This window comes from Elephas maximus, chromosome 3 (genome assembly GCF_024166365.1).
Source record: "Elephas maximus indicus isolate mEleMax1 chromosome 3, mEleMax1 primary haplotype, whole genome shotgun sequence".
NCBI classification, from domain to species: domain Eukaryota; kingdom Metazoa; phylum Chordata; class Mammalia; order Proboscidea; family Elephantidae; genus Elephas; species Elephas maximus.
In genome coordinates, this window is record NC_064821.1 from 171,277,148 (window position 1) to 171,297,620 (window position 20,473).

The window sequence follows — 20,473 nt, forward strand, 5'->3', positions numbered from 1 at the left end:
GAATCTTAACACCAGCTTTTAACACTGTGAAGATGAAATCAGATGGTGTTTGCCTGGCACACTGCAGGCGTTCTGTAAAATGGTGACTATAATGATTATTACTCACCCCACCACCTATCTTTCCCTGGAGACACCAGAGGAGGCCGGGGAGAAGGGCCCTGCCACCTTCTTCACCTGCTTTTCTCCCAGTCCCTTGTGAAGTGCAGGCCCAGATGGTCACCCCCTCTCCTCCTCCACTGCAGGGACAGACACTGGAGCGGATCTATCTGTGGATGGTCACGTGCTCCTTCCGGCACCCTGGGGTGGGTCCCACGCACAATTTCTAAGGGTGTTCGGTGGTGTGTGTTTGCACTTCTTTTGAAGGGGCCCAAATGTGATAATTACATACTTGTTAGCCCTATAAAATAACAAATCTGGAATCTACACTCTGGAACCAATGGATTTCCTGCTGAAATGAGTTCAAGGGGTGCCCTGGCCGGCATTCCCCAGAAGAGCCAGAGCATTGCTTAAAAAGGCCTCACAGATTACCCACCCTCCCCACAGCACTTCCTCTGACCCCTCCACTCAGCTCTCCACCTCCTAGCTTTTTGCTATTGTTGTTATTTATGTGTTTTCTTAACGTCTGATGGCTGAGGTAGGTTCTGGGTCCCTCTGAGAGTAGGGGGACTGCCTAGGGCCTGGGGCTTCCTCTTCCATATCTCCTGCTAGTGAATCTAGTGCTTGAAGCTGTGCTTGGCAGTCACCATGGATGCCTTTGGAACCATCCTGCCCACCCCCTGGAGATTCTCTTGACTTCTGCGCGGTCCTCCACCTTTGTCTCATTTCCTTCCACCCACTCAAACTCACCTTCCTGCCCCAGGCTCCAGCAGTATTCACACATTGGTGTTCCCCAAATATGGCTTCCTCCCTTTCACCTCTGGGCCTTTGTATGGCTGCTCTCTTTGGGATTCTCTTGTCATCCCTCCACTCCCCGGCCCCATACCTTCACCTGGTGAGCTCCCACTCAGCGCTCAGGAGTCTACCTGGGAGAGTTCCATGACCAGCTCTCCCCAGCACAAAGCTGGGGGAGGTGTGCTTTCATAGGCCCCCATGGCCCCTGTGCCCTTCCACCTCAGCACAGCCCCTCTCCTGGCGTCAGTGGCTGTTGCTTTACATCTCTCCTGCCAGCCCGGAAAAGCCCTCAGTGTGGGAAGCACGTGTCTCTGGCTTTGAGCTCACTGTCCAGCCCCATTTTCTAGGACATGGCAGGCATTCAGCAATAGGTTGATGAAAAACTAAAAAAAAAAAAAAAAAACTACCTGCATAAAATTAATTAAAGTGTTAAAGTGGCCAAGAAGCCTAAACTTGCCCCCTTCTATTTTACACTGAGGATGCTGGAAGTTCATCAAAAACTCCTCCACAAAGCGATTTCTCCAAGGTCCTAGGCAGCACTTGCCACAGAATCCATTTACCTCCCCTACCCCCCAAGACAGACCCGGTCAGAGAGCAGACTCAGGCCCTGAGGCCTGCCTCATCCCTTTCCAACCCAACCCCAGGGAGGTGGGCGGAGAGGATGAGGAGGAAAATGTAAGTTCAGGCCTGGATTCAGGCTCAAGAAAAACATCTGCATAAACACTGTCTCATTCATTTCAGGAAAGCTGGACTACAGAACCATTCCTTCCAGTTCTTCCAGTAGGGAAACTGAGGCACAGAACGATTAAGAGGCTTTCCCAATGAAACAGATCAGTGGAAAAGAAAAAATCTCTACCTTCCAGAAATTTCACCCCAAAGCACAGACTGCAGCCTGGATTGTTAGAATCACAGCCAAAAGCTTTCTTTCTTTTAAATATCATGGGTGAGGAGAAAGCACCGGATCTGAAGGTTTATTTACCATTCCTTAGCCTGACCTTCCAGCAAGAATGTCACTAATGAGAAACAATCTACTTGGGCTCTCAAAATCAGAATTTTCATAGGGATCAATTTAGGGTTTCAGTCTCTAAACAGGACAAGGGTAATAAAAAAACCAAACAAATCTGGTACGGTTGAGTCAATTCCTAGTCATGGCAACCTCACAAGGTTAATATCGGCTATCTCCCCGTCAAAGAAAAAAACAAAACGAAACAAAACTGAATTTTTCCCGTTGGGAAGGAAGTTTCGTACATATCAAGCAAATCCCAGCTCTGAGGCTATATCTTTTCCATTGTTCTTGTCCCTTTTGGAAACCTACTGGAATTAAAAGGAGAGGATTCCCCTTCGTGTTGTGTAGGCTGAGGGAAGATGGGAAATGGAAGGGAACCCTGTAGCTGGGATCGATGTTTCCCTAAAGTATTGACTGCGCAGTTGAGCAAGTTGCTGGGAACGACTCTCAGAGCCAGATTCCAGTCTAATTCACAGCCAAAGGACAATTTTTTTTTCATTGTGCATGAGACATGTCCATTCCAACAAAGTGTAGGCTTGCTGAACGCAGGGGTCACATCTGTCTTGCTCTCTGCATATCCCGGAGCCAGCGAATTCCCTCCTATTAGATGAATGAATTAAACAATTAACCAGGGTATAACAGTTGTATAGAAACTGCCAATGAGTATCACTGCCACTTAAACAGTAGGTTTTCTCAGCAGGCGGCAAGCTTTTTTTTTTTTTTTTTTTAAGTTCTTTCATTATAAAGCCAAGAATTATGTGGATCTTGCTGTCAGCTCGTATCTCGCCCTCTGCAGACATATGTTGGTGACAAATGCTATTTTAATTCAGCTGGTTATTAAACAGCACGAATGCTGAGCTTACAAATTCTCTTAAAACTCCCCTTGACATCTGGCAGTGTCGGTCATAAAACCTCTCAGGTGTTAGGCTTTCTGTTTCACTTGGCTTAGCAAAAACTACCCTTCACCTACTGTCCCAGCCACCACAGCTAGGCACGGCAGGTCTCAGTAAACTGCCATTCAGTAATTGTGAAGGCGGTGAGGTGACGTGGCTCAGCCCCGGGCCAGCTCTGTCCCCCGCCCACTCTGGCCTCAACTTCTCTTTCAGTAAGAAATCCTAAACTTACTGAGTTTCTGTTTGGAGTGATGGAAAACTTTTTGCAAATGAATAGTGGTGATGGTTGCATCTTATGGTGAATGTAATTAATCTCACTCAATTACACACTTAAAAATGGCTAAAATGGAATTTTTTTCTTGTTATATATATTTTACCACAATAAAATTAAAAAAGAAGAAGCCCCAAAATTCCTGCTGGGTGAATGAGGGTGTTCATTGAGTTACTTCAGCTTTGTTGTGTTTGCTGAAGAAGGGATGAGAGGTTGTCAGTGTGGGGAGGGGAGACTGGGGATGTGGGTGTAAATTCTGTTCCTGCTGCTAACTGGCTTTGTCACCCTCGACTGATAGTTCCCTTCTGTGGCCTCAGTCTCTTTCTGTGTAAAATAGGGTTAGGAATTATGTCTGTCTTAGCTATCTTTTTTTTTTTTTTAGCTATCTAGTGCTGCTATACAGAAATACACACATTGGTGGCTTTAACAAACAGAAATTTATTTTCTCACAGTTGAGGAGGTTAGAAGTCTGAATTCAGGGTGTCAGCTTTAGGGCAAGGCTTTCTCTGTCAGCTCTGAGGAAGGTCCTTGTCTCTTTGAGCTTCTGCTCCTGGGCAATCTTCATGTCACTCGACATCTCTCTTACCCATCTCTGCTTCTGTAGCTTGCTTGTTGAATATCTTTTATATCTCAAAAGAGATTGACTCAAAACACCCTGCACTAATCCTGCCTCATTAACATAACAAAGACAACCCATCCCCAAATGGGATTATAACCACTGGTATAGAGGTTAGGAATTACAACTCCTATTTTGGGGAGACACAATTCAATCCATAACATTCTACCCTTTGGCCCCCCAAAATTCATGTCTGTGCCACATGCAAAACACATTCACCCCATCACATCATCCCAAAAATCTTAAATCAACTCCAAGTCCAAAATCTCATCTTCTGAATCATCTAAATCAAATATGGGCGAGACATTAGACATTACTCCATCCTGGGGTAGAATTCCTCTGCGAATCTGTGAATTTGTGAAACCTAGAATACAGGTTATCTGCCTCTAAAATACAATGGTGCAACAGGCACAAGGTATACATTTCCATTACAAATGGGAGAATGTGGAGGGAAAGAAGGGACGATGGGCACCAAGCAAGCCCAAAAGCAGGCAGAACGATTTACATTAGCTCTCAAGGCTTGAAAATAATCCTCTGTTCTCTGAGACCATCTAGGCAATGGCCCTGCCCTCCAGACTGTGGGTATTGGCCATGCCCTCAAGATTCTGAGTGGAACCCCCTTGGCCCTGGGCTTCAGCACCACCTTCCAAGCCCACTAGGACAGCAACTCTGCCCCCTTGGCTTTGGGTGATCCCATTCTCCCCGTCCATCTGAGTGGTGACTCCACCCCCTTGGCCCTGGCAGGCCTCGTTCTTTTGCCCCTTAGGTATATAGCATCACTGCCCCCTCAGCTTTGGGCAGGGGCCCCATCACCCTGGTACACCTTAACAGCAGCCCCACACTCCAGAACCAAGTTGGTGAAGATCGAACTCTTTGAAACCTAGGTGGCTGTGGCCCACCCTTTGAGATCCAGGAAACCTTTGACCCAACCCTTGAAGCCGAGAAGGCCCTGCTTCCTATGCCCCTTCCAACAGCTCTGCTGATCTCCCAGCTGCTCCAGGGATGATCCTTTTCTTTCTTGGAGAACAATAGATATAGCACCTTTGTGTTTCTTGCCTGTAGAATCCCAAGAGGCAGACAGTGTTCTTTCCTTTCATTCTGTCTCTGGACCTCTTCAGCCTAAGCTGATGGGTTTTATGCTGTGGTAGTTGGTGAGATCCATCAGTTACATGCTTAACCCATTTAACGAAAGATTATGAGAACACCGCCTTGGTGCAAATTCTAGGACATGTGTCCATAGTTTGTACAACAGAATTTTCCAAATCTTTAAGTTTTGTTTTCATATTGCACAGTTCATTTTTAAGTCCATCTCTTTCCTCTCACATTTTACTGTAAGTGGCAAGGAGAAACAACACAGCCCCTTTAAGATTTTGCTTAGAAATCTCAGCCAAATATCCAAGTTCATCACTAACAAGTTCTACCTTCCACCAAACATTTGAATGTACTTCAGACAAGTTCTTCACCATTGCATAAAAAGTATCACCCTTCCTCCGTTGTCCAATTACATGTTCATCACTTTCTTTCAAAGCCTCACTAGAAGCACATTTAACACCCACATTTCTAGCAACATCCTGTTGCTGGTACGATATGTATTCTCTAAGATGATACAGACTTTCTCTATAACTCTCCTCACTTTCTTCTGAGCCCGCATCAGAATCACCATTGACATCCATAATGCTATCAATACTCTCTTCAAGGCAATCTAGGCTTTTACTGTTAGGCACCTTAAACTCTTCCAGCATCTGCCCATTACCCAATTCCAAAACTGCTTCCACATTTTAGGTATCTGTTAGAGCAACATCGCACTATTCCGGTACCAAATTCTGTCTTAGATCTCTAGTGCTGCTGTAATAGAAATACCACAAATGGGTGGCGTTAACTAACAGAAATATACTTTCTCAGTTTAGGAGGCTAGAAGTCCACATTCAGGGAACCAGCTTTAGGGAGAGGCTTTCTCTGTCAGCTCTGGAGGAAGTTCCTTGTCTCTTTAAAGTTCTGCTCCTGTGTGATATTTATGTCTTTTTGGCATCTTTCTTCCCCGTCTCTGATTCTCTAGCTTGCTTGTTTAATCTCTTTTATATCTCAAAAGAGATTGATTCAAAACATACCCTACACTAATCCTGCCTCATTAACATAACAGAACGAAAAAACCCGTTTCCAAATGGGATTATGACCACAAGCATACCAAACCCAAACCAAACCCGTTGCTGTCAAATCAATTCCCACTCATAGCAACCCTAAAGGACAGAGTAGAACTGCCCCATAGGGTTTCCAAGGAGTGCCTGGTGGATTCAAACTGCCGACCTTTTGGTTAGCTGTCGTAGGTCTTAACCACTGCACCACTAGGGTTTCTAAGGTCAGGAATTACAACACATATTTTGGGGGGGACACAATTAAATCCATAGCACTACCTCACAGCATTACTGTGAGGAGTCAACAAATTGATGTACGTAGAATACATCAGGTAGTGCCTGGCACACTGTAAGTACTATGTAAATGTTGGCTATTTTTATCTGTAAAATGAGGGCCTCTGAGGTCTCCTCATTTTATAGAGTTGCTATGAGTTGGAATTGACTCGATGGCAGTGGGTTTTTGGTTTTTGGAGGTCTCCTGGCCCTCCTAGAAGGAATTTTAGTAACTCTGAGGTTGCCCTTTCTGCATTTTCTACATCCTGGAAGGTCACTGAGAATCTGCCCCATCCAACCCTTCTCACTAGTGGTTTAAAAGAGAAGCAAGAACGTCTCCTCTTGTAAGTGCAAAAGTGCCCTATCTTGTAGGGTTCTAGGAGAAAACCCTCCCAGGGTGGGCAACTCCATCTACCCGTCCAGTTTGCATGTAATCTGAGACTTCCTGCCTCCTTCAATCAACAACTATTGAAACTTTATTAACGGGCAACAGAGATGGATACAATTAAGTCACCCAGGGCTGGGATCCACTGGATCCTGGAGAATGGATTCCCCCGGGTCTCTCTGTTCAGCACCTGCCCCAGGCCCATTCAGTTGGAGCAAGGAGCCGTCCACCAATTCAGTGATGGAACCAAGAGATCTGGGCTGCTAATGGCCATTTCTGAAGACTGTAGTCATCATCATCACTACCATCTCTTCAATTAAAAAACTACATCACACCCATCAAACAGGAGTGCTTCTGAAAACCCCACATCCATGCATGTCCTCCATTTTTACGATGAGGAAATTGAGGCTCCGAAAGGTTATCACCTGAAGCAAAAGACCTGGCATTTGTTTAAACCAAGCTGCCTTGTTTAAACTGTCAGCTACATGTTTCCTGTGTCATATTTTCATCCTCCATAGTAACATGCTTGATAACTTTGTTGAATAAAACCAAAAACCAGTTGCCCTCAAGCCGACTCCAACTCATGACGACCCCATATGTTTCAGAGTAGTAGAGCTGCACTCCACAGTTTTCAAGGTCGTGACCTTTCAGATCGCCAGGCCTTTCTTTCAAGACACCTCTGGGTGAGTTGGAACCACCAACCCTTTGCACCACCAGGACTGCCTTTGTTGAACAGGTGTGCTGAATTGATACTAACATTTCCCTAAAAAGTCAATAATATCCTATCAACAACTACTGAAAAACTTAATTAATGGGCAAAAGCCATTGATAAAATTATGTGGCCCAGGGCTGGGATTCACTGGATCCTGGAGAATGAATGCCCCTGGGGAGGCCATAGGGGAATCTTACTTCTGAGCTGAGCCTCCCCCTTGGCTGGAAATCCCATCCCCAGATGCTCCCAGCTCACTGCCCTGTCTGCAGCCTGAGATTAGGGGCCCTAATGGCCATAATGCCTCCAAAGTGGTGTTTAAACCAATAAGGCTTCGGAGAAGTCATGGTATGTTTAATAACGGCTTAATGACTCCTTGAGAGATGCAAGGCTGCTGGTTCCTGTTTGGCCTTGATTTACAGCCCAGCTCTGCTGAGGACAGCCAAGAAACCCCCTCTAAGCCACCAGCGGAAGAGGGAGGTGTTCACACCAGGCCTCCTGGATTCCTTTAAAAATTGAGAATTCAAATGAAATGAGAATTCAAATGAAATACCCCTTTCCCGAGCTCTCCAGAGGATTTGAAAACTAAAATGGTTTAACCCAGATCCAGGGCATCTCACCAGGCAGGAAGTGAGCAGGGTCCTAGGGCCCTCAGGTATTTCTTCTCAGATCTTAGGTAGGGTGGGGGTGCTTTCTCTGCTCAGAAAATCTAAACTACCTTACTAACCCTATGCTTTTGGATTGGGAGATTCAACTCGTAGGGGAGGCAGTTGTACCCTCAACCTCCTCCAAACGACAGCCTGGGGCAGTGGCCCGGTGAGGTCCAAGCTGCAGGCTGCCCCTCTTCCAGTGGATCTGCAGGCACTTTCAGATCATTTGTTCACTCCATGCCTGCTGCTTAAACAGCGCTTCTGCTAACTCCTCCACCTGGCCCAAGGGCCCTGCTGAACTCTGCTCTATGCTGAGCTGCACTTCAAGTCTCCCTGTCTCTAGCCCTGGCTCCAACCTGTCTCTGTGTCTAAGTCCACCAAGAATATATAGAAGGCTTCTTAGGGCTTACTCAGCCCAACCTCCACATTCACAGATGAGGACACTAAGTGGCCAGTTCAAGGTCCCACCACAGCTTATTAACCACGGTGCCTGCCAAAGACCCCAAGCTCCCTATTCCAGCTGTGAGCTATTTCCACACAACCTGACACTGCTCCCAATGATTCTTCTCCCTATGAGAAATATGAGCTCTCTAAGGCAAGACTTTCCTGTTGTGGGCAGTGGTTTTCCAGCTCCTGCCTGAGGCTCGCGAAGAGAACTCGGAGAAGTCCTAGTCCAGCCCCTGCCTGTCCCAGCGCTCTATCCTTGGCTGATGTCAGGAGACCAGGCCTAAAAGTGTTTGTTGGTTGACAGTCTGGGGGCAGGGGAGGGTATTTCTGTTGCCCGCATCGCTTCACCTCTCAACTGCCAAGAAAAAGCCTCTAGGCTGGGTCTCAAGACTAAGGGTGCTGCTCTAAGCTTGGGATTCAGCCGGATGAGCAGACAAAAGGGACCCCGCCGACTCCCCGCGGGGTCCTTGAGAGGAGCTGCTTCCTCCCTCCCTCCCAGGTTGCCTACAGATACGGGGCTAGGGGTGAGTCAGGGGGCTCCCGGACTCCAGACTCCGAGGGGTTAATCCGCGCGGGGCCGCGTGTGACGTGGATGGTTCCAGCATTAAGCCAGAGGCGCGGACCCCTCCCCTACCCCCGCCCCCCGCGGCGCGCGCCGCCCCCGGGGGCTCCGCGTCCCCGAGCCCAGGTCCCTCCCCCTCGGCGGGCGCGCACAGGCCGCACCGGCAACGCGAGGGTTGGGGCCCCGGCCGGCCTGTGCGCCCCGAGCCGGCATGGACCCGGAGCGCTGCGCGCCTTTCGGCGTGGGGCCGGGGCCCGGCTCCTACGCTGCCACGGGGGACGAACCTCCAGGCCCCCAGGGGACCCCGACCGCCACGCCTCACCTGCACCCCGCGCCGCCCCACGGCCCACGGTTGACCCGCTTTCTGGCCTGCGGGCCCCTGGAGCCCTACCTCCCAGAGCCGGCCAAGCCGCCAGCGAAGTACCTGCAGGACCTCGGGCCTGGCCCGGCCCTCAACGGCTGCCACTTCTACGAGGGCCCCGCGGAAGGTAACGCGCGCGGGGCGGGGCGCGGGCCCTAGGGTGCAGCCCGGACCCTCTCTGTTCCTTCCCGAATTGGACCGGCCTGGGCCTTTCTCCCCGCAAACCGGTTTCCTGGGCCGGTGCTGGCCCAAGTCCGGCAAAGGCCAGCGCGTTGTGGGAGGCAGAGCCACCCCTTCCCCTGGCGGCGGCAGGAATGGGAGGCGGGAGGTCGAGAGCGCATGGGGCAGCGACGGCCCGGGGCCCAGTCGGGCCTGAAAGCGGCTGGAGCTGGGAAGGAGAGATCGTTTTCGGTCGGAGTTGGGCTGGAGCTGCCACCGACCGAACCAGAAGCATCGGACCCGGCCGGGGTGCTGCGTTAAGTCCTTAGCCCTGATGGGGGAAGAGAAGCCTGGCTTTTGTGTCTGGCGCCCATTGAGGGCCCTGAGGCTGGGCCCCGACCTAGAGTGGCCAAGCCGTGCTCAGCCGGGGGCTGCGGCCTGGCATCCGCAGGTTTCTCATCCCCTGATCCAGTCTCCGTGGGAAGGGTGTTAGTTTTAGGTACTCGACGGAGTGGCGGCGTCAGAGCCGCAGTGCCAGCGCCATTCTCAATTCGAAATAATTGTGTTTTTATTTCTCAGACTAACCTGGCCTTTCCGTCATTATGCATGGTGGTGGCCGCCCTTCTCGCAGTCTTGGCTTCCCCGCACCGGATCGCCACCAATGGGCCTTCGAGAGCAGCCCGGGGCGGACCTAGACCCTGGGCGCCTCAGGCTCCTGGGCTGGGGCTCTGCGCACGAAGGCCAGTCAGGTCGCGCCATCCCGACAATGCCCTTGAGTGACTTGCCCTGGCAAGCCAGTTCTCATCCCGCTGTCGCCCCACACACCCTCTGACCTGTGAGAATCTCGGCGCCCGCGACCCCGTTCCATCTCCCCTGCCACATCCCGCAACCTAGGCCCAGAGATGGGTCATCCGAGAACAGCTCCAACCCCTCCTTCGCCCCGCTGGCGCCTCTCTGGTCTCCGTGAGTGGCCCGGTAGCTCCGGCCTTCGCTCAGCCAGGACGGAGGGAATGTGTAGAGGAGGGCGGGGAGGTGTGTGGGGGTCAGCGGAGGAAATGAGCGAGTCCACAGAGCTTCGTGCCTATGCCCTTTGAAAGAGGCTCTCCTGATAAAAACCACAGTTGGGACTTAATGAGAAGCAGTTGGCCTGGCTCCTCTGATCCCAGCCAGACGGCGGCAGCCTCGCAGTGCCGTGAGCACCACCAGGGACAGGTACCCGGGCTGGCTCAGCGCGCTGCTTGGGGAAGGATACTTCCGTCGACCTGTAACCCCGCTGGGCGCCGGGTTCCGCACCCACCGTCCGAGCTCCAGGGCCTGCCCGGAGCGGGGCGAACTGCGTAGAGCGCCAGGCCGGAACACACGGCCGGGAGGAACTCACCGACCTCGGCTCTGGCCGCGAGGGTGTTGTAGACAACGAAATGCTGGGAAAGAAAACAAAAAAGGGTGAATAACAACCAAAAAAGGCCGTAAGGAAATCAAACAAAACAACCGAGGAGGGCGGCGAAAACGAGCGGTAAACGGCCGCCGGAGAGCTGGGCAGACAAAGTCATAAATGACAAACGAAAAAAACAAAGCAAAAGGCAGATCGAACGAAGCGGGTATATGGAGAAGGAGGGAAAGGACGAAGAGCGAGGGAGCAGACAAAACGAAAGAAAAAAGAGAACATCCTAAAAGAGCAGAAAAATGGCAAAATGAGAGCAAGTGTGAGAAGAAAACTAAGGATTCAAGTTGAGCCGGGGACAGATCGAACGAAAAGGCGGCGCGGCCTCTGCGCGCGGAGCCTGGGATAGAGTCCCGGCCACCTCTAGCCTGCCGGGTGCCCGGGCCCAAGCTCGGCGCGCGGGCCACTCGCGGCCCCGCGGCGAAACCGGCTTGAGCACGGCGCGTGGGCGGCCGAGCGGACTGTTAAGGAGAGACGGCCCCGGGACTCGGGCAGAACTCTGGGGAAGTGACTGGCGAAAGGGGAATCAGCCTTATCTCCCGGCTTTTTAGTAACAGGTTCGGAACGGTTCCAGTTCAGACCAGTGAGCACGCAGCTGAGCCCTGCCTGCGGCGCGATCTGTGCCTATGCGGGGCAGTTGCGCACGCCAAACTCTGGCGCACCGCGCTCCTCTCCCGCTGGCCGCCTGCGCCGCCTCAGGCCGCCCTCTACGGAGACGACCAGTCTCGCTCTGGGTCCGGAGCGCGTCCTAGCAGTGCCAGCCGCCCTGGAGCCGTCCACGCGTGGCTGCTCTGAGGACCAGACAAGTGCCTCACCGCCCCTTCCAAACTCAGGGGGCCGTTCAGAGCTTGTCCCTGAGCTTGGCTTTCCGTCCTCCGAATGCACCCTCCGGGACGTGACTCCCGCTTGAGTTCTGCCCCCGCCACCGCCGAGGCCCCGAGCCTGATGGCCGAAAGGGCTGTGATCAGCGGGCGGACCGCGCACCTCCGAGGAGAGCTGTAAAAAGTCGGTCCCCGACTGAGACCTCTAGACCAAGTCTGGGGACCGCTAGGGAGAGCGCCACAGCCCCACTGAGGGCCCATCGCATGGTGCTTATATGTTCACTGAGGCGGCGAGCCTTCGGTCCCTCTGGCTGCCGAACCCAGGCCACAGCGCGTTTTGCTCGGCGACTCCGGGTGGTGAGAACGAACGGCGCTCGCGCTGAGTAAGGCTCAGCGAAAGCTGAAGACCTAGCGGTTGGTTCTGTGGCCTCAGTAGGCGCCTGCCATGTAGGCAGCCCCAAGCTGTGTTCCCTGGGTCCCACCACCGATGCAGTTCCAAGGCTGCACAGTGGAAGGGGGCCGAGCGGCTGCTGGGGAGGGTCGACTGCCCTTGGTAGCCTGGACTCTGGAGGCGGGAGGAGGGAAGGATACAGTGAGAGTGGGGTCGGGGATGGGCTCTGGTACCGCCTCAGAGATCCCTGTCCTCTCCCCACTGAACATACCTGCTGGGTTGTGTGATCGTGGGGTCCTGCTGTTGTTCAGGCCAGGAGTCCCAGACTCACAATTCCAACATGGGTACTCCTCCTTAATCACCCAGTGTGTGGACCAAGTGTCAGCGACTCTTACATACAGCCTGACAGCCCAGTGGCTTGTGGTCAAGAAGGCAAGCCCCAAGGCCCCTAGTTCTGGTCACTGCCTCTGAGCAAGTGACCCTGAGGGGCCAGGAGGCAGATATGCAAGCCATGGTGCCTGGGCTTTGGGGGCTTTCTCTCAGTCATGTCAGTGTGCCCCATGTCTAGTCCTGACCCCCCACTGCCCTGAGTCACTCACCTCACTACTGTCCAACTGAAATCCAGGGCCTCCCTGTGAACCCAAGACACACAACTCCCCTCTCAGGCCACACAATTTGAGGGTCTGCTAAGTGCCAGGTGCCCTTTTCCAGGCACCCTGGTTTCCCAATTTTCAATGATTTAGTTCAACGTCCTTGGACCCCCTTTCTTAACCTCCCAAATGGAACTACCCCAAGAACCAAAACGTGTTTGCCAGGAATGAGAGTCAGGGCTGAGTATGGTCTCCTCTGTGCTCCACTTGAGTTGTGAAGGAAACCTGGTGCCTGGGCTGTTACTGTGGGCTACCTGGGCAGGCTGGGCACAGCCCCCAAGGCCAGGGCCCACCAGATCCCCCAGGCCTCCAGGACATACAACGCGGTGGTGAGCTCATACCCTGGGGGTGCTAGGAGGCCACTGACCACCTTCCAGTGGGTGATGGGAGGAGAGCCCAGCTTGTCTCCCACAGTGCAGAGAGGGACTCATCAGACCCAGATGCCGAGAAGCCCACCTCCCTGGTCCCAGGCTTCCTCTGGCTATAGCTGTGATCCTGCTGCCACGTCCTGGGGTAGAAACTGCCTGCCTCTCTGTGCCAACTTACTGAACCTCCTGGGGGCTGGGCCCTTGCTAGGGATGGGACTGAGGCCAGGGAAGGGGCTGAGTGAGTCAGTGGGGCGTCTTTGTGTCGCCCGTCATCCCAGCGGACTGCTGAGGAGGGATTTCATGGGGACGCTGCTGGGGGTCCTCGCCAGAGACAGAGGGTGGGTTGATCAGGCCCCAGTTGTTGTGGGTCTCCGCCAAGCTTCCTAAGGGTTAGCATGTCAGAGTGGGGCTGCAGGGAACGAACGATTCCCAGTCTGCACCCGGGTCACCCCTGCTTGTTAACCACAGGCTATGGGGGCAGCGGGAGCTCTTGAGGAGAGAGGGGCAAGAGGATGAGAGTGATGAGGAAAAGGAGGTCTGTGTTGTAACACTGGTCCCCCAACTCTCTTTCTCCTCCCATCACCTACCTCCTGCCTTTCTCATGCTTGAATCCCTGCAGAGGCATCACAGTTTTAGGAGTGGTGGAGAGGCTATCTTTCTGGGAAGCTTCTTTGCCCTGTCTTGCCCCTTACACCTCAGGGCTGGGGGATTTGACATTGACCTGAGACTTGGGGTTCAGAGCAAGAGGCACAGTCAGACCATCCAAAGGTGGTGTGAGCTTCCCCATCCCTCTGCCTGCCTGATCCTGAGAGCAGAGGTGTGGGCATGAGGGCATGGGAACCCAGGCCTGCAGAGTCAGGGACATGGAAGCAGTCCCTGACAGGGACAGGAGATGTCAACCACCCCATTCTCAATCCCTCCTCCCACCCCCATCCTCAGCCCCGCCAGGGTGGCAGTCCCTGCTATGGCGCCAATCCTGGCACCTCCACACCCTGTGGGAGGCACCACCACAGAGCACTTCCCTGAAATGAACCCTGCCTCTGGCCCCGCAGATCCAACCAGACCACAGAGCACATGGTTCCCCAGGGCCCCCTTCCCAGCTGGATGCTCAGCAGGCAGGCCTCAGAATGCCAGGCTCCCATAGAGGGTGGCTGCCTGCAGCAAGGGAAGGGAAAGGAAGGGGGAGGCGGGGACTAAGGCGTCAACGTTCTTCCCCTCCCTCCATTCCACCCACAAAACCCCCTTGGTACAGTTTCCATCCTCTTTGTGTTTTCCATTGCAGCTGAAGAGAAGGCCTCCAAAGCCTCCAGCTTCCCCCAGCTGCCCCTGGACTGCCAAGGAGGCTCCAGGGACAGGCCCTCTAACTTGCAAGGCTCCTCGGGTCCCTGCCTGGCCAGCCTGCGTGTCCCTCTGTCCCCTGGACTCCCCGGGTCCATGGAGTTGGCCAAGAACAAGAGCAAGAAGCGCCGTAACCGCACCACCTTCAGCACCTTCCAGCTGGAGGAGCTGGAAAAGGTCTTCCAGAAAACCCACTACCCTGATGTGTATGCCCGGGAGCAGCTGGCTGTGCGCACGGACCTGACGGAGGCCCGGGTACAGGTGAGGGCACCATGGGCAGGGGGCTTTCTGGTTGCATGGACCACCCAGACTGTGGGCCAGACCATGGAAGGGCTGGGAGGGGTGGGCACTAGTGCCTCACAGAGTGGCCTTCTCCAACCTGCCCCTCCTGGGCTTACCCTTCAGGCCCAGTTCTGCTGCAGCCACAGGCTCCTTCAGCCCAAGTTGAGGTTTATGCAGGGCGAGGAGGGAAATGTATTGGAGTAATGGCCCCTTGGAATCAAAAGACCTGTGTGAGAATTCCAGCTCTGCCACTTACTAGCTGAGCAGGTGACTGAGTATGTCATTGAATCTCTCAGCTTCAGTTTTCTAATTTAGGAAAAGGAAACGATAGTACCACCTACTTAGAGGCAGCATTTTGGAAGCTGTGAAATGCTGACTGAACACATATCAAGGCTGCACCCGAGGGAGGTAGCTGCCCAGAATGGGAGGGGCCCCACTAGAGGGTCTCAGGATCAGTGGCCCTCAAATTTATCCTGAGCTGGTAACCTTCTGCCAGCCTGTGGCTGGGACTCTAGGGGAGCCCCTCCCTCCCCACCCCAACAACTCTCCTCAACAGAGACCAGGCCCCAGGGCTTCCTGGATGGGGCCTCCTCCAACTTCAGATTGGGTGGAGCCCAGCCTAAGGGGTTGGGTGGAGTGGGGTTGCTGGGTACAGGGAAAAGAAGGGAAGGGAACTTCATGTCCAAGGTACAGAGCGTGAAGGTGGCTAGCAGGGGGTGGGAATGGGGAAAACAACTTGAGTATAAGTCTGGCCCAAGAGGGGGATAGCCACTGCCTTGCTTTGATCCATGGCAAGGCCCGTGATGCCAAGCAGGGGCATTGGTTAAGGGCTGGGGTTAGGCTTCTAGGGGAGGTGAGGCAGTGACCTTTGAGAGGATTCTGCCTCTCCCACCACCCAGGGGACTTCCTAGGGGCAAAGTTCCTGCTTATCACATCCTGCATGGGGCCTTTCCAGACACTCTTTTTGAAGGTGCTGTGGGGCAGGAAACCCTGGTGGCATGGTGGTTAAGAACTACAGATGCTAACCAAGAGCTCGGCAATTTGAATCCCCTAGGGGCTCCTTGGAAACCCTATGGGGCAGTTCTACTCTGTCCTGTAGGGTCACTATGAGTCGAAATCGACTCAATGGCAACAGGTTTTTGTTGGGTTTGCTGGGGCAGGGCTCTGCTGGGCTATGGGGGACTGGCAGGCCCAGTCTATGAAGAGGATAGCTGCCTTCTAGCAGGACCGGCCCTACAGCGAGATCCAACATAGGACCAGAGGGGCTTGGGCTATTTCCCCTTCTCTGTTGGGTCCTCCTGTTGACTTGGTCCCTCCAAGTGGCCCCCAAAACAAACTTCCAGGACTGTCCCCCAGGATCTCCAGGCCCAGGGTTCATCTGGGTGAGAGGCCCAACAATTAAGACAACCCCAGATTATACAAACCGTGGAAGTCCAGAACATTGAGTTTCTGAGACACTTCAGCAGACCTCTGGGGTGGGGTCTGAATAGCTCTCCCCTGTGGGACTGCTTTGAGGATGTGGAAAGCATATTTCCCCACTTCTCTCCCAGGCCTTTTCAGCCCTGGAGGGGTCGGGGGACGAAGGGATAGCCATGAGGCCCCAGACATTGCCCACAATCTTCCCCCATGATTGAGACCCTAGAGTATGAACCAAATAAGACCACACACCAGACAGTGTAGTGGGCAGGCCCAGAGCCCAGGCAAAGGTCTGCAGTGGGGACTCTAGGGAAAATGGGTGGTGACAGGGAAGTTATCGGATTCCTTGGCTCCAGACTCCTAGTACCTGCAGGAGAGGGAGAGTGAAGAAAGGAAATCTAGGCAGCTGGGGTGGCCTTTCCCTGACCTTGCCCGAGGCCTGCTCTGGGATCTCTGTGACCTGGAAGTATACACAGCTTCTTACCTCTCAAGAACTGCCACCCAGGTACAGGGCCTTACCTGCCTGCATCTAAGTAGGAGTAACCCTGCTCAGGTATAGGGGGGTGGGGGCAGTGGGAGAAGGGGGCTGAGTAGCCCAGGCAGGAAAATACTAAGCAAAGGCTGGGAGGAATGAGATAGCAGAGTGTTCTGAAGGAGTGCTGGGCTGGGGGCTTGGGAGGTACCTGGGAAGAACCGATGTTGTTGCCTGGCAGGAGATGAGGATATAGAGAGGGGCAGGGGCCAGTACCAAGGGGTCTTGTTAAGGAGACGGGCTCTGGGTTGAGGTCCCCAGGGAGCCAGTGAGGGTTTAAACAGGATGGCGACCAGAACAGAAATGTGGTTCAGGTTCTTCTGGTGCCATGACGTAGGCGGGCTGGAAAAGGAGACAAGGCAAGGGGACTAGATAGTCCAACACACGTGCACAGATACACAAGTCCACCCCCGAGGCCCAGGGGACACCCCAAACACACATACCAGACCCAGCCAGGCTAGAGAACCAGAGAGCATGACTCAGCCTGGGTAGTTGTAACTAGGGACCCGTGGGGCCAGTAAACCGCTCTGAGCTTGGGCCTCTCCCAGGCCCCGTCCCAGGCCCCAAGGCACAGAGTGCTATGTGAATTTACAAGCCCCTGCAGCTCAAGATCCCCCAGCCCGCCCAGCTCCCCACCCTGTAGGACAGCACAACCAAATGTTGACTGTGTCCTGAGGTCTTGCTGGCTGTCGGGCTCCACTCCTCTGGCTGCTTCACCGCCTCTTCAGCCCCTCACCCCTGCTCCCAGGTCTGGTTCCAGAACCGCAGAGCCAAGTGGAGGAAGCGCGAGCGTTACGGGAAGATCCAGGAGGGGAGGAACCCCTTCACGGCTGCCTATGACATCTCTGTGCTGCCCCGCACAAACAGCCACCCCCAGGTGAGACCCCATCCTGCCCCAAGTCAGGGCCTGGCCAGAGCGGTGATAGGGCTGTGTGTGACCTTGGGCAACTTAACTTCTTCCTCTGCAAAACGAGGCCATCACTTGTCTTGTGAGTGATCCCTGCAAAGCACTGGTGTAGCACCTGGCACACCGGAACCACTGAAGATCTTGTTTTGAGAAGCAGTAATAGGAGCCTCCTCAGTTTGGGGGACTAGGAGGGAAGAGATTCAGATCTGGGCCAAGTGGAGATTTCTTGGGAAGTTTCTGGGGCCCTACGGGCACAGAGGAGCCCTGGTGACTTAGTGGTTAAGAGCTCGGCTGCTAACCAAAAGGCTGGTAGTTCAAATCCACCAATTCTTCTTTGGAAACCCTATGGGGCAGTTCCACTCTGTCCTATAGGGTCACTATGAGTCAAAACAGACTTAATAGCAACAATGAGGGGGCACAGAAAGAGCCTCTAGGTAAGTGAGGCAGCTCCTGGTTCATGGACCTTCTTTATCTCTCTCTTTTCAGCTGCAGAACTCCCTGTGGGCCAGCCCAGGGTCAGGGAGCCCTGGGGGCCCCTGCCTGGTGTCCCCAGAGGGCATCCCCTCCCCGTCCATGTCCCCTTACTCCCACTCCCATGGGAACGTGGCTGGCTTCATGGGGGTGCCAGCCTCCCCTGGAGCCCACCCTGGCATCTACTCTATCCACGGCTTTTCCCCCACCCTGGGGGGCCACAGCTTTGAGCCCTCCCCGGACGGCAACTACAAGTCTCCAGGCCTCGTCTCGCTCAGGGTGAAGCCCAAGGAGCCGCCCAGCTTGCTGAACTGGACCACGTGATCAGCCATGTGATATGCAGACTGAGCTGCTCACCCCCTTTTCTGTTCCCAGCTGCTCCACTCTGCCCCTGCCTGGACCCCAGAGAGGATACACCTCTGCCTCCAAGCCCACTTGGCTCCTGGAGGCCTGGGCAGAGCAGCTGGGATCCTCAGCTCCAGGATTCTTTCTCTTAGAATAAGGTGGGACTGCCCAGGGCAAAGCCAGCTTCAAAGCAGGTGCCCAGGCCTCTTCTTACCACAAACTGGGTTCCCTCGCCCAAAAAGGCCCGGAGGGAAGAAGACACTACCCTGCTTCCTCCAGACTTTGTCCAAGTCTGTATCTGTCCAACTGAAGTGGCTTAATTGGCTCCTCATTCAGGGAACCCCTTCAGAAATGAGGAGGGGGCTGCAGATTGAACTGGGGGGAACTCCTTGAGAAGTCCAGAAAACCAAAAGAAGAATCTTGTTTGACCACCTAAGGCCAGCCTTGCCTCCCCTTCCCATCACCAGGGGCGTGCACCCAGTGTCCTGGTGCTGACAAAGGCCTGGAAGCTGGGAGGTCAGTGTAAACGAGGCCCCCGTCTCCCCAACTCCAGCCATACCTGACTCCTGCTCCGCGTCCCCTTCCCCTTCCAAAGGGGCAGAAATTCCGCCAGCAACCACTGAATTGTGGATTCTTTTCCATGGGATCAAGCCAGAGCTGTACCATGAAACCACAGGATGCCTTGGTCTCTGGATGTTGGTGAGAATAAAACAGATTTCCACAGATTCGGAGCCCCTGAGATCCCAACCCAGACTTTTGTAAAGATACTTTTGTAAAAAACATGCTGCCTAGTGTAACAATAAAGGTGGTGGAATTTTTTTTATCCCAGGTGACTGTGTATCATCAGCAGGTCTCAGCCCTTGGCTGCTTTTCTGCTGATCTGTGCCCAGGTGGGGCCAGGCCCTCCTGATGGGCCATCAGGCACCCTGAGGCGAGGGGAAGGTGGGCCTGTGGCAGAGCCTTCAGGGCTGAAGCCTGCCATGCCTGGCCTGTCACCTGGCCAGGCTCTGTGGCTTTGGCTGGTATGGGAGGCAGGGAAGAGGGCAGAGCCCTAGGGCTGGGCACATTTGACAGGGAAACTGGGAGGAGGGGGCCAGCGACAAAGCGGAGATAAGCTTGTGTCCGAGCTGACACCAAAGGGGAAGTGCAATGGAGGACCAGGTTGCCCACTGAGGGCTCTGAGCTCCCTGTGGACTGGGACCCCCCAGAGCAGTGAGGGTGAGGCAGCTCCCTTCTCCCAGACGCCCTAGCAGCATTGTCTGGGTTGGGGGCAGAGACGAAAGCCAGGACTCTTTCTTGTGGTTTCAGAGCACTGCCTGCTCTATCCTTCATCCTGGCTTTCTGCCTTATCTCCTCAGCCTACAAGGCAGGGAAAAAGCAGGCCAGGCCCTCCCACCCTCCCAGTAAACACAGCCACATTGCTCAGAAGAGCTCAGCCTCAGCTAGCAGCCAGCACCCCTCACCCCACGCCTCATCTTTCAGGCCCAGAGAAACACCAGCACACAAAGATGTATCAGTGCCATGCCATTCCCAAGGAGGGAGCAGGTCCCCATCAGATCGGATTTCCGGGCCAAGACCGTCACTGCCCAAGCATTCAGGCCTGGATTCTTCCCTCTGGTACCCTAGCTCATTCCCCAGAGGAAACCTGTGGCTTCCCTTCCCTTCCCTCTGTCTGAGGGCCTGGCTTCCTGCCATTTCTCGTCTCTGCACTGATGTTGGCTCTGAGGTGCAGGTGTGAGCCCTGTGTCCAGCAGGAGGAGGCGACCCAAGAGGAAAAGAAGAGAGAGTCAGGGTAGTAGGGGAGGCATCCCCAACTCCCTCTGCTGAACAGACATCCTCACTCAGCTCATCAGGGATGGAACCAGGGCTGAGACCACTGCACTGGAAGTTTCTTCACCCAGTAAGTGGTCAGCACAGTTTTGGACCTTCTGCCTCACAGGAGTCAGAGAGATTAGTTTGTTCTACAAATATTTACTGAGTGTCTGCTCTGTGCCAGGCATTGTGCTGGGTGCTGGAGACAGAGCAATGGCCAAGAAAACAGCCTAGAAAGATGGAGGGAAGTGAACGATCTGCAAAAGCCTAAGCAGAGGAAGCAGAAGTGGGGAAGACGCAGACAAGAAAAGTGGAGCCAGAGATCAGTGCAGCAAGAGGCAGAG

The 20,473-nt window shown here is 53.9% G+C and overlaps 1 protein-coding gene across 2 annotated transcripts; it reads left to right on the forward strand.

The window, feature by feature from the left end:
- The first annotated feature begins 8,991 nt into the window (after positions 1-8,991).
- Positions 8,992-19,123, forward strand: ALX3 (ALX homeobox 3). Of its 2 annotated transcripts, none has more exons than XM_049880126.1 (4): positions 8,992-9,323; positions 14,309-14,625; positions 17,323-17,471; positions 17,988-19,123. In XM_049880126.1, the coding sequence occupies exons 1-4, from the start codon at positions 9,047-9,049 to the stop codon at positions 18,253-18,255; spliced, it is 1,011 nt and encodes a 336-aa protein (XP_049736083.1). In that variant the 5' UTR covers positions 8,992-9,046; the 3' UTR covers positions 18,256-19,123. The 2 variants fall into 2 exon arrangements, with proteins under 2 accessions (XP_049736083.1, XP_049736082.1); XM_049880125.1 differs by having other exon boundaries at positions 17,343-17,471.
- Positions 19,124-20,473: the final 1,350 nt, after the last annotated feature.